Below are 12,981 nucleotides of genomic sequence, written 5' to 3' on the forward strand. Positions count from 1 at the left end.
TTTCATTAACACTGTTTATGCCTTCACTATTTTACTGGCTTTTCTGTTAGCTTTTTGTTTTCTCATGGAGCATGGTAGCAAACTGAAATGAGTATGAAATGAATACTCCTGTAGAATAGGCAACATAATGGCAACCTCAGGCTTGCCAGGCAGGACTCCCATGTTGTCTGTCTTTTTTATGATTGCCCTGCAGGGCACTCTTAAAAGCCATGTAAAACAGGAATAAAAGAAGAGGAAGAAATTGTTGGCTAGAGGAAACGTCACAGGAATGAAGGCTTGAACATATAAAATGCTTTGTATTTCTGAGAGGTTATTGTCTCTCCTGCAGTGACAGCTTTGAAATACTTTGAAATATCAAGTCCCATTCTGGCCCCCATAACTTTTCTGACAGAGTTAGAAAAAGCAGTTAAAAATATGTTCAAACACCACCAGCAGTGACTGAAAGCAGCAAAGCCAAGAATGGGATTAGTATGTGGTACTCTTCACACAAGTGCATATTGCTTAACAACCTAATCTTCTTACATGTATAAGAACCATACACTTCCCAACCCTCTTGAACTGCATCTGGTTTTGTGCCAGTCTACTGAATACCAGGTAATTGCAAAATTCAAGGATCTGTACATAGACATGACATCCAAATCATATGCTTTCCAGTATTTTAATCTTTCCAGATAAATGAACACCAAGTACAGATGGTTTTCTGCCCACTTGACCATTTCTCTCCTGAATAGCTGTTATTTGTATGTGTGGCATAATGGGAGGCAGGAAATGTGACAGGGATGCGCTAAGAAACCACGGTTGAAATGTGTGAAGTTTCACTTTATTGGCAAGAAATAAAACTGCACAAAAATCATAAAATATCATGGTCTTTCTCAACAGTTTCTGCTGTCAATGAAGCTTCTGCCTTTTTGCTTGAGTTTGAAAAATTCGCTAAATTGTCCATCCGTGAGTGCAGAGCAGAATAATAATTGTGCTCATGTTGTTGCCCACACATAGCTAAAGACTTAACTTGTTTTGTCATGTCTCCTCTCCTGTTTGTCTGGAGGGCAGCTACAGTATGTGTAGAAGCAATCATGATGGCTTTGATTTGCACATGTGAATGCCAGTGGCAGGACAGATGTGGGGATCCAGGCTTCAGGTCCAGACTGGCTGCCCAAGCTATGTCTCATGGCCTGTGCCACTGGAGTTGGCTCCTCACATCCATCCTGGATTCCAGTTATACAGGGCAGAAAATCCTCAGAAATCATTTGAGTTTCTGCTGTGATAATAGCAATAATAACCAATTGAAGCCATGTTTTCCAGCATGGGCTCCCAGAGAGAAGTAACCAAGGAGCAAATGACCCAAAATGGGGCATCAATCACCCACAGCCCTGTGACAGTGGGTGCTGTGAGGTGTGAAAATGAAATGTCTGCAATGAACAGCACCCTCACAAACATCATAGTACACCAGGAAAGCAGGAACAAAAGATGTGACCAAGAAGGGGAACAAATTTCTTGTCTTATGTGAGAAGCATGCTTAGAAAGCTCTGTTAAGGCCTAGGTAGGACCTGCCTCAGCTCTCACATCTCCTGGGGGAGCTGGACGGCTGGACAGCTACCCAGGGGAGAAGACGGGGAAGCACAGGCAGGGTCCTCAGCAGCACCGACTGTGCCAAGAGGCCAGAGCATCTGTCCTCTTCCCATCATTGGATGTCCCCCAAGGAAAAAAGGGCTTCAGAAGAGAAAGCCACCACTCTCAGGTGTTGCTGTCGTTCTGACATGGACTGAAGTTAGTTCTTCCCCTTGGTGGGGAAAGGGCATCTTGGCCCTGCCAGCGTAAACAGGGCTCTTGAGGGCACCAGGGTACATCTGAATTCCTGGATCCAGTCATCCGGTACTTTTCGTCTAGAGGTGTGAAGGAAATTGTGTTGCATGTCCATGCTTGTAGGTGTTAGTCACTGTAGATAGTTGGTGAAATTATGGTGAGGTTGCCGTTGCTCAGCTTTGTGATGGAAATGATGAAGAGCCAGGTGCCTTATTTGCAAGGAACAGCAGCCCCACCAACACACTCTCCTTGCATGGGTATTTTTCAATCCTTTAATAAAGATGGGACAGGAAGGTAGATCATCCAAACAGCTATTTGTGGTTCCAGTTGGTGAGGTTTGCCATTGGCAAATAGGTCAAAACCAGGGGGAAATTTCTGGGTGCGTACATGGTTGGGAGAAAGCAGGATTGTAGAAAACAGCAATTGTCCCACCTCCAGGCTCCTGTGTCTCTGCTGAGTAAGCCCTGGCACCCTCTGTGCCATCACTGTGAAGCAACAGCCACTGAGGGAGCCGCTTGGAAAGTACTGAGCTTGCTGATGCATGTGGGACATTACACCAGAGACGTGACTGTAGGTTTTTACCAGCCTTGTAGGCATAAGCCCCCTGGGTGTTATAGTGGAGACACGAGTACTTGGGGGAAGCACACATTAGAGACGTTCAGGTCTATAAATAAAATTCACATCAGACTCAGCACTTGCCTCAATGAAACATTTATGCACTAAAATGCATGATAAAGTTGGATGTGTTGCCAGACTGCCTAGTCTTTGAGATAATCTGCTCTTTCTCAGAATTAATTCTGTTGTGATATTTTCACATGAATTTAGCAGGCAGTAACTCACTGCTGACCTGAGCAGGAGGTGTGGAAGTTTGACAGGTTGAACTCTGCTGCTGGTATATACCTATTTATGCAAATCTGGGTGAGCATACAGCTTTCTTACAACGTTTTCTTCATTTTTACCTGAAATGCCTGGAAAAAAATATGATTTGCTAAAATGACAGGCCAGCCACCTTGACAGTGGAACAGAAGGGCTTCCCCAGCAGGACCTGGTATGGTGTTGCTGGCCATGGCAGCCCTCAAGAGCATTCCGCACCCATGCAGGGAGGAGTGGTGGAAATTTGCTGGCTGTGCAGCCCCCAGCACTTTGCAGCTCCTGCCAAAGGCCTGTGTCATTAGAGCCTCTCATAAGAGTAATTGGACCCTGGAATAGGCTTATTTGCTAGTCTGATCCTTTCTAATTGTGTTTATTTGTCTTTTGGAATTCAGATACTTTAATGAGGATTCAACAGCTGCAGGTTTGGGTTTACTTGAGCAGGAGCTCAGGGTGTGACAGCTCTGGGCTCTGTCCCTCAGCATGCAGGCACCTTCTTTGCTTGCCACTCAAATACCCTCCAGGCTGCACACTTTTTCACAGTTTATGCCAAATTGTATTTTCTCTTTGAACCGTGAAACATAGGAAATGATCTTCCCCCACCCACCTACCTACCCTACACATCCCTCTCCCCCGCACCTGATAGCAATTACAATACAGAAAGAACTAATAAGAAGTTCAGAAACAGGAGCTGGAGGGGGGGAGTCAAGTGTCTAGAGAAGCAGACGGAGTTGGAGGGGGGGAACCCCTGGATCTATCAAATAAATAGAGCAGAAATCTTTCTTGCTTGGCCTTTGTGGTGTTATTATTAGAACAACCACGCCTGAGTGCACTAAAGCCACACAACCTTCAAGCATCCAGCTCTGCTATGGCAGAATCCTTTTTCTGCTTTGCTGAAGGAGGGAGGGAGAGTGAATGAGAGGATGTGAAGCTGAGAAGGGTCTATAAATAATAAATATGATCAACTTTGGTAAAACAGCTATTTGGAAACCTTCAAAAATCTTCTCATGAGAATAGCCATTAGTGTATGTCTGTTTGACATTGGTTGTCAGGAAACCAGCCAATGTTAATGGATCCACAGAATGTAATGGAGAATCCATTTAAATGGTCTTTTGTCATTTTGTCATCCCACGAGACAAAAAAAAAAACCCACACGATTACTTTAACTCAGGAATGAAATGAACATGATAGTTTATATGATTCACTTATATATTCTCAATTGATCAAAGCACCCACTAGAAATACATTAGCAATCTATATCTGATGCCTGAAATGCAGCATTCCCTGTATCTGTACAGGCTTTTTTTCTCATTCACTGTTTTGTCCAGCTGTTAATGATTTAAAGACTGTGGCTTTACAGTTTCTGTATTGCTTTATTTATTATGCGTATTATGATGATGCTGAGGGGCTACAGCCATGCACAGGCTCAGCACTGTAAAAACAGCCTGCAGTGTAAAAGACTGAGTAAAAGCAAGTGCTGGCTGAAAGAGATACTTTATCCCTATTTTACAGAATGGAGGCATAGGGAGTGTTAATATTTAACCCAGGCTCCTAGCAGAAACATGTGGTGAATCTTTGACTGTACAGGTCTTCTAGATCTCAGCCCAGTGGTCTTTGACTGCTGAATTACCCCACCACAGGGTTGGCTTTTATCTTTTAGTGGAAGCTTTTTAGTTGTAGCCTTTGGCTTCAGCTCTCAGCAATGGTGCCCAGCTCCCCAGGGCCCATACCCAAACAGCAAGAGCCAGGCAAGATGCTGTTGCAGGAGCATAGGCAATATGTAAAGGATATGGAAGGACAAGTGCAAAAAACAGTGTGCAAGGACTGAAATGGAAGCAGGTACCTCTTTCAGTAGGCAATCACATCTAGTAATCCCCTTCAGAAAGGGTGCAGGCTCTCTCGCTTACTGGTTAGCTTTTCCCCCTTCTTCCCCTTTCCAGGAGGCTTTTCTAGAGCTTTGCTGCTCTGAGGTTGGGATGCTGTTCTTCAAGCATCCACCCTAATTGCATTCATGGTGAGTTTATACTTATCTGTCCTTAGGCTAACATTGTCCTTTGCCCTATTCAGTGCTTCTCCCTCCCTCTGAGCTTCTCTTACACTGCGGGCTGAGAACATTCTTCCCTTCACAGAACTTTTGCCAGCTCTTTAAGTTTCTATTCTGGACCTCCTGGAAAATCTACTCCAGCTTTTAAATATTTTAAAGGACTGATCAGTTCAGTGTGTATTCTGCAACATTCCTGCTTTCTTGGTCTCAGTGGGGCATATTCCCTGACACTGCAAATCACAGCCCCTGCAGGGAAAGGCAAAAAGATATGGATGTACGCTGGCTGGAGCCATGGCACAGGGTACTGTAAGCTTCTTAGTGCCCTATCATTTGAAGATAAGCAGTGTATTTGTGCTTTATTTTTCTTCTGGTACAGCACTATGCACAGCTCTGCTATGTTTGCTGGCTAAGGGAGTCTTGTTGGATGGCTAAGAGGTCATGCTATTTTATCTTCAAACAGCAATGTGTGTCTAAAACAGCAAGTGCGTAGCAGAATTGTATTAGCTTGGTTTCATTTTTAAGTCTTAACACAAGGTATATTAACCCAACTCCTACTCTTCTTATTTGTAAAACACTGCTGGCAAAGCCAGATGAGCTTCTTACCAGTTAAATTTTGCAGGGAAATCTATTCTAGTCCAATGAAATGCCTGAACATTTCATGAGCAGGTAAAACTCTCCATTCACTCACTGAGCTCTGTCAAAGGCAACTACTGGAGCTTCAGTCTAGACAGATTTTTTTTCTGGAAGTAGGAAGGAACTGCTTGTGCCTGCTATTTCATTAGCCTCCAGGGTACAATCTGTGATCATGAATATCACATATCCTCAGTGACAGAAAGAATGGGTGCAGTATCATTACTATCAGATTTTTGTCCTGTGCTTCCAAGGAGGCAGTGTGGCTCAGAAGAAGATCAGGCCAAATTGCTTTGTGTCTCAGTACCCACTCTGTAAAATAGTCATAGTGCTAGTGAAATATTCACCTAATGCGGTTGTAAGACAGACAAGCCATCAAAAGCTTTGCTTGTGATTTGACAACTTAATGCTATTACAATGTCGGTAATTCAATCAGTAAACCCTCTTGATGAACACCCTACAACTCCCCTGCACTTTCAGTCATTTTTCTCTTCACCCTGGTGCCTTTCCTTGCAGTACCACCATGACCAGTTGCATGGAACAGCACTGCAAACATGCTGTAAACTGAGTGGAACCTCACCTGCAAAAACACACTGAGCAGCAAGGCAAGACTGCCAACTGGATACAGAGCTCAGGGTCCCTTTGCTGGTGCCCTGAGACCACAGGTCTATCACCATATTATACCACTACTTCCATCATGACACCCAAAAAGTTTTGTGAATGTTTTTTTTTTCTTTTCAGCAAAGAAACTGATAAAATCTGTCAGCATGCAGTACATGGCAGTATGGTTCCTAGGTATCTCCTCTTGTGTCTGCTTCCTCCTTCTTCTTCTCCTACTGTACTTAGAATCATAGAATAGTTAGGGTTGGAAAAGACCTCAAGATCATCTAGTTCAAACCCCCCTGCCATGGGCAGGGACACCTCACACTAAACCATATCACCCAAGGCTTCATCCAACCTGGCCTTGAACACTGCCAGGGATGGAGCATTCACTACCTCCCTGGGCAACCCATTCCAGTACCTCACCACCCTAACAGGAAAGAATTTCTTCCTTAGATCCAATCTAAACCTCTGCTGTTTAAGTTTCAACCCGTTACCCCTTGTCCTATCACTACAGTCCCTAATGAATAGTCTCTCGCCAGCATCCCTGTAGGCCCCCTTCAGATACTGGAAGGCTGCTATGAGGTCTTCATGCAGCCTTCTCTTCTCCAGGCTGAACAGCCCCAACTTTCTCAGCCTGTCTTCATACAGGAGGTGCTCCAGTCCCCTGATCATCCTCATGGCCCTCCTCTGGACTTGTTCTAACAGTTCCATGTCCTTTTTATGTTGAGGACACCAGAACTGCACACAATACTCCAAGTGAGGTCTCACGAGAGCAGAGTAGAGGGGCAGGAACACCTCTTTTGACCTGCTGGTCATGCTCCTTTTGATGCAGCCCAGGATACGGATGTCTTTCTGGGCTGTAAGCACACACTGAAGCTGGCTCATGTTCATTTTCTCATTGACCAACACCCCCAAGTCCTTCTCCACAGGGCTGCTCTGAATCTGTTCTCTGCCCAACCTGTAGCTGTGCCTCGAATTGCTCTGACCCAGGTGTTCCTTTCTCTATGCAAAGCACCGGTATGCCTTCAGCCAAAGTGAATGTTGTTTTGCGTTAAAGAAGAGTAAAGCATCTCCAACAGAGGGCAACTCTCTGCAGGTTGCAGTTCCTCCTTGTTGAAAAATGGCAACTGCTCCTGCAGGTTGAAGAGTGTGAAAGCATGGAAAATGTACGAGAGCCCCAAAATGTGATATGCTCCTTGGCTGGAGACTACATACTGCTGTGCACATCCTGCTGCAAACCCCTTTCTTTGGCGTGGCCTCCCACTGTGCTGCATTAGATGGGCTGCTGAGCACAAATGGGACAAGCCTGCTCTGTGCACCTTGCTAGGGGAGAGTGCTGGTATGACCCTCCTCTCCTGCTTTGGTGCTTGGAAAGCTAACTACTGCATACGCTGAGGTTGGACACATCTTTCCTGAGAAATTCTCTCAAACCTTTAGTGGACTTTGTTCATGTAACTTTCAGAGGCAGACTTCTGGGATTTCTCTGTAGAGGAGTTGAAGTGTTCCTGTCCTTTACAAGTCCCTGTCTATTAAGGCAACATCTTTTGATAAGTGACAGTTAGAGTCACTCAGCATAGCGGGCAGTTAATCTCAATCATTACGTGCTGGAAGAGAACGAGCTAGCAACCTGTGTCAGAAATCAGTCATGTGCAACATGATGTAGTGAAAGAGCATACTGGCAGGAGAATCAGTAAATGGAAGACCCATTCCTCCCTCTGCCCTTGCTCAAAATGTCACGGTGGGAAGGTTGCATAGCTTCTTTGCACTTTCATTTTGCTATCTATAAAATTATTACCCCTTTAGTCCATATATTTAAGACCAATACAGTACCATTGCAATTCCTTGCCTCAATAGAGCCATTTGCAATTTGGCAAAAGCACATTGTCTAAATGCTGAGTTGTGTAATGCGGTGTGGAAACACAGAGAAGATAATGGTCAGTGTTATTTGGTGGGAGGAGAGGTGCTGTAACATTCCCAGTGCTTGTTCTTGGCAATGCTATTCTAAGCAAGAGCCTTTTAGCTGGGTTGATGTAAGAGAGGCTAGGAGCCTTACCTTGCACTCCATTTTTATCCTACAGCTGTCTCCAACCTGGATGCAGAGAGCAAACTGAGTGTCTATTACCGAGCGCCTTGGCATCAGCAAAGAAACATCTTCCTCCCCTCCACCAGACCACCTTGCGTGGAGGAGCTGCACCACCACGCCAAGCAGCATCTGCGGGCCTTGCGCAGAGGTAGGTGCTTGCACACACTCTGGCTCCATGCTCATGACACCTCTCCACAATCTCCTCCAGGCAGCAGCAGGGTGCTCGGGCACAGCCACTGGGCTGTGGGCACTGGTTTCCACTGAGATTGAGGTACTCAGTCTAAGAAATAAAGCTGAAGATGTAACTCTAGCAGTAAAAAGGCTTTTGCCCTCTTCAGCTTGATTATGATTACTAGAAGAGACCTGGAAAGGACTTTCTGCTTTTCCATTTTACATTCTTGGTTTATATGTTTCATATGAAAGTGTAATCATGTGAGCAAATCCATGCACTGACCCCAAAAGGATGGAAGTACAGAGTGTTTCAATAAGTTCTTCTTATCTCCCTTCTCTAAACTGATGTTAAACAATGTCTCAGCTCCAGGACAGATAAAATGTAGATTCCCAAGGGCTGAAACTGGAGCCCCATGGTATTACAGAGTCTGCACAGAGACTAAGTTGTTTGCACAAGGGGAGACCTGCATCCTTCAAGGGTGGCAGCTGAAAGCCAGGTGATGCCCTGAACAACCTGGAAGGGTCAGGCAGGTATCCTCTTCGCAGTCCAGGGAACACCTCCTGATGTTGCCTAACAGACTGGAGACCTGTAGCCTCAAAACCAAATTATAGAATCATAGAATAGTTAGTATCATGCCACCACACAGGAAGGAAGCAGAAGCAATCAAGGTCATAACGAGGCTCCTGGATCCCTGCCATGAAGGGAATTTGCTAGGTGCAAATGTCTGGATGGTCCTACAGCAGCACACTATAGGGAATGTAAAAGATGGGGAAAGGTCAGTTTTCACTGGGAGCCTAACCAAGGGAAAATCCTTACCAGGAAGCAAGTTAAAGTAAGCAAACAAACCTTTCTTCTGTGCCATAAGAAAGGAGGAAATCCATGCAGGTCACCCTCAAAATGTTCAGCAGCAGCAACCTGTGTTGGAAGTATTTTGCACCAACAGCTATCATTGCCTTGCTCATTTATTATTGTTACCAGTTTATAATAATAATCGATTACTTGCATCTGCAAAGCATCAGCTAGCTGGATAAAATATTCCAATTAATTACCACATTTGACCCTCTCGGCAGATTTTAGCTCAGGAACACACTGTGGGTGCAGTACATCTTCACAGCACTGCAGAGAGCGATACAGCTGAATTGCAATGACAGTAGTGTTACAGTAGAGCAGAAGTTGGCTTTTCTGCTCTTTAGCGGCTCTGGTTTGCAGTTGTCCCAGGACCAGGCTGATCTCTGCCTGCCACCTTGTGGGCAGGAGCAATCCTGACAGCAGCACGAGAAGGCAACTGTCCAAAAATGCCTCATCGTTTTAAGGTTACAAATCTCAATTTCGGCAATTTCCCATCCTCCACGTTTAATGGCAGCTGTGCAGGTAGCTTGTCACGTGCTGATTTATCTTATTTTGCAAATAACTGCATATACTGGAGTGAAAATATAATATGAATTATAATAAATAAATAAAATATATAAATAATATATATAAACATAATAAATAAAAATAAATAAAATATATAAGTAAAATGCAATATGAAAATATAATCTGAAATTTCCCCTAAAAGTTTTTATTGTGTCTCAGGTTTTTTTTCTATCAGAATTTAATTCTCTCTTTATCTGTTTACACAGAATTAAACCTAAACATTAGATTAGAAAACAGCTATGCTAGCAGCAAACATGGTTGGCTGGATCATAGCTATGTTCATCTAGGAAATCTGTCATCTCTTTCTAGAAGCACTCCTTGCAAACACTAGTTATCTAACTCTCACTTAAAATTAGAGATGGGAAGTCCATGATCATTCTCCCGCTCACCTGGAAGGTTTCAGAGACCTGGGACTCATGCTGGAAAAAGGCTGCATGTTGTAAGCCCACGGTGAAGGAAGGCTTCTGTGGGCCAAGAGACATTTTGACTTTTCCAGGGTGATCTCGTTCATGCTGGGACACAGAGCTGCTGCTGTCACAACCTTCATGATGTTCAGCTAATTCTCAGGACCCGGCACTGCCCTGCAGCCAGGGAAGAAAACCCTACCCCGAGCTGTGTTTCCTTCTTTCCCCTCAGAGGAGTGTATTTTATATGGGTAGAGTGCAGGCATTACCACATCTTGATGTTTCAAGGCACCAGGAGCTGCAGGTTCCCATTGGGAACCGGGGCTTGGGTCCCAAGTGCCTAGAAGGTAGCTCCTTTGTCACTTGGGAAAAAGTCTATAAATCCCACCTGGGAACAATTCAGCTCCAGTGCACATGCAGGGGTGTGTTATATGAATATTATTCTTACAGGGGCTTGGATGTCCAAAAAGTGCTTGCCCCCTTTGGTTGCAACAGGGATCATAGATACTGGTCAGTGTGGAAGAGCAGGACCTTCATCTTTGAAGTCCACGTCCTGTTTGTGTCTTTGTTGTGCTGTTTATATGTTTTTAACAGTCAGAAAGTCTCATGTCTCCTTTCTCACCCAAAACAGAACACCGAAGCCGAGGTGATAAGAGAGAGCAAAAAGTGCAAGGCCCCATTGCTGTGGTGGCTCCCCCCTTTCCTCCCTTCCCTGCAATCTGCAGTCAAAAGAGGCAAGCAATAAAGGACCGACACTTGCTACCAGTAAGTCTTTCACTACATCTATCACACAAAAACACATTATTAGCATTATGGGATCTAAATGTGCCAGAGAGTGCTTCACAAGTGCCCCTATCCAAGCCTGTGCAGGTACAGCACAGCTGACTGTTGGTAGCATAACAAACATTACAGCATATAGCAGCCAGCACCAGGATGGACATTTCCATTGAGAAACCTTTTATATTTCTCCTGTGGCCAGCACATTCTCACACTTCTCCTCACAGTGATTCACATTCTTCTCTCCTACTTCAGGTAGCACTTTCAGAACCCTCCTGTAATTTCAGAAAGTGCTGTAATTTCAGCCTTAGCATTAGCATTTCCAGGAGCCAAGAACTCAAGGTCTTTGAGTGCTGTGTTGAGGCTCACGTGTGCAGATAGCCTCAGCAGCACTTCTTCAGCTAAAAAAAACATCACTTCCCATGTGTATATTGGCAACAAACCTGTTCTACTCTATCCATCTCCATACATTTTTTTCAGATGCTTCATGTCACATATGTCCTTGCAGCCAGCCAAGTGGGAACTCCAGCTGAAGAGCTGGTCTTGTATGTCCTGTATGTCTGTGCTGACTTGCCACTGCTGCACTATTTTGAAATCAAATTGGGGTGGACAATACAGTGTTTATCATCATTAAAGGAAATGCACCAGATCAACAAATTTAACTCTGACTGGGTCCATAATTCTCACTAGTTTCAGGAATTTGGTACCTCTGTGGCTCTGAGCATTTGACCTATGAAAGTGCCATAGTAGCCATTGCATTCCTCAAACCAGTTTAAACTCCACAGTTCAGACCTGGACTTGACTTCTAAGTCAAGTCTTAATCCCAGCTCTCAGTGTATGGATAGATCTGTCCTGCATCTGCAACTACATGGATATTGGCATCTACAGAGATGCTATCCCCATGAGCACGTTATAAGTATGTAGCTATGAATCACACTTACTTAGCTTAAAAATGCAAGTATATTTATCCTAATCCATTATATTAACCATTTGGAATCCTGTAGTGGTGAATGTGTCACAGTGTAAAGCCAGGGACCAAAATGTCAGCTAGCCAGTCCCTAAGAAGAGTTTTGTTACTCATTTGAAAGCATGAAATGCATGGTAATGTTTTGATTAGTTTGACTATTCTGGCTTTTTGGCTGCTTATCTGCATAATTTCAAGGAAAGCATCACCAGCACTGAAGTCTTTGAACTGATTAAATTTGCAGACCTTATGATTCAACTGAAGGAAGATATCGTGGTGTTAAGGGATAGAAAAGAAAAGCACATAAAAGAATGGCAAGACAGAGAGGAGAAACAGCCTTACCTGTTTTTTCTTTCTAAGTCATCATCAAAGCTAAGTGCTGTTGTAGGGTCACTGAAAGGTGGAGGAGAGGTAACCCCATGTCTTGTGGATCAGAACTAGTTACAGATGATGGTTTGGACAGTATACTGGACACCAAGTTCTCTTAGTATCAGATGGGGAACAAGGCATATCTTTTGAAATTGCATACTCAGTGGTGAAAGGCCTGAATCTTTGTTGTGTCTGGAAAACAACCAGTGTGTTTTAGACATTACTTCCATCTGTAGAGCACAAAATAATAATAAATAGTGAGCAACCCTCTGAGGCCTGTATTAGTTGGCAAAATTAAGTCATGCTGAATGCAGATGTTTTGGCTTTATCAGCAAGTCCACCTTTTTCTTTTCAAGAAGAAAAATGTTAAGCTTTGTGCCACCCATATTGGACCTTTTTTTTGGAAGCTGACCAGGTTCTGTGTTCCCCTAAGGAAAAAGTAGCTGCTGCAGGCTGAAGTCCTGTTGATTTCAAGGCATCTGGCAATATTCTGCTTTGGTAATTGCAAATACACCAAAGCCAGGATACTTCAAAGTGCTTTGATCTATTTCTGAGAGCACTACTTGTTCATGGGGCAACAATAAACTCAGAAAAAATAAGGTAAGATGAAGGTGCACATGAATGCTCTGTCTGGCAGAAGGTTAATAAGAGATCATGAGGACAGGACACTGCAACAATGAACAGCTAATTGATGTGGTGCAAGACTTCATGGCTTAATGATGCCATTATGAGAGAAAGTTGAGAATGCTGTTATTGGCTAGCTTGCCCTTTTTGGCATAAGCTTTTTGACATCTGCAAATGCATATCTACTTCAGGGACTGTTGGTAATGTTCTATATCTGATTCC

The 12,981-nt window shown here is 43.9% G+C and overlaps 1 protein-coding gene across 1 annotated transcript in view; it reads left to right on the forward strand.

Moving 5' to 3' along the window:
- Positions 1–5,008: 5,008 nt before the first annotated feature.
- Positions 5,009–12,981, forward strand: part of NHS (NHS actin remodeling regulator) — a 32,089-nt gene continuing 24,116 nt past the window's right edge. Inside the window, exons 1-3 of the mRNA XM_034074646.1 lie at positions 5,009–5,018; positions 8,029–8,181; positions 10,657–10,790. Coding sequence (XP_033930537.1) covers positions 5,009–5,018; positions 8,029–8,181; positions 10,657–10,790 — 297 coding nt within the window. The remainder of the gene's footprint in view (positions 5,019–8,028; positions 8,182–10,656; positions 10,791–12,981) is intronic.

This window comes from Melopsittacus undulatus, chromosome 2 (genome assembly GCF_012275295.1).
Source record: "Melopsittacus undulatus isolate bMelUnd1 chromosome 2, bMelUnd1.mat.Z, whole genome shotgun sequence".
In the NCBI taxonomy this organism is placed as follows: Eukaryota; Metazoa; Chordata; class Aves; order Psittaciformes; family Psittaculidae; genus Melopsittacus; species Melopsittacus undulatus.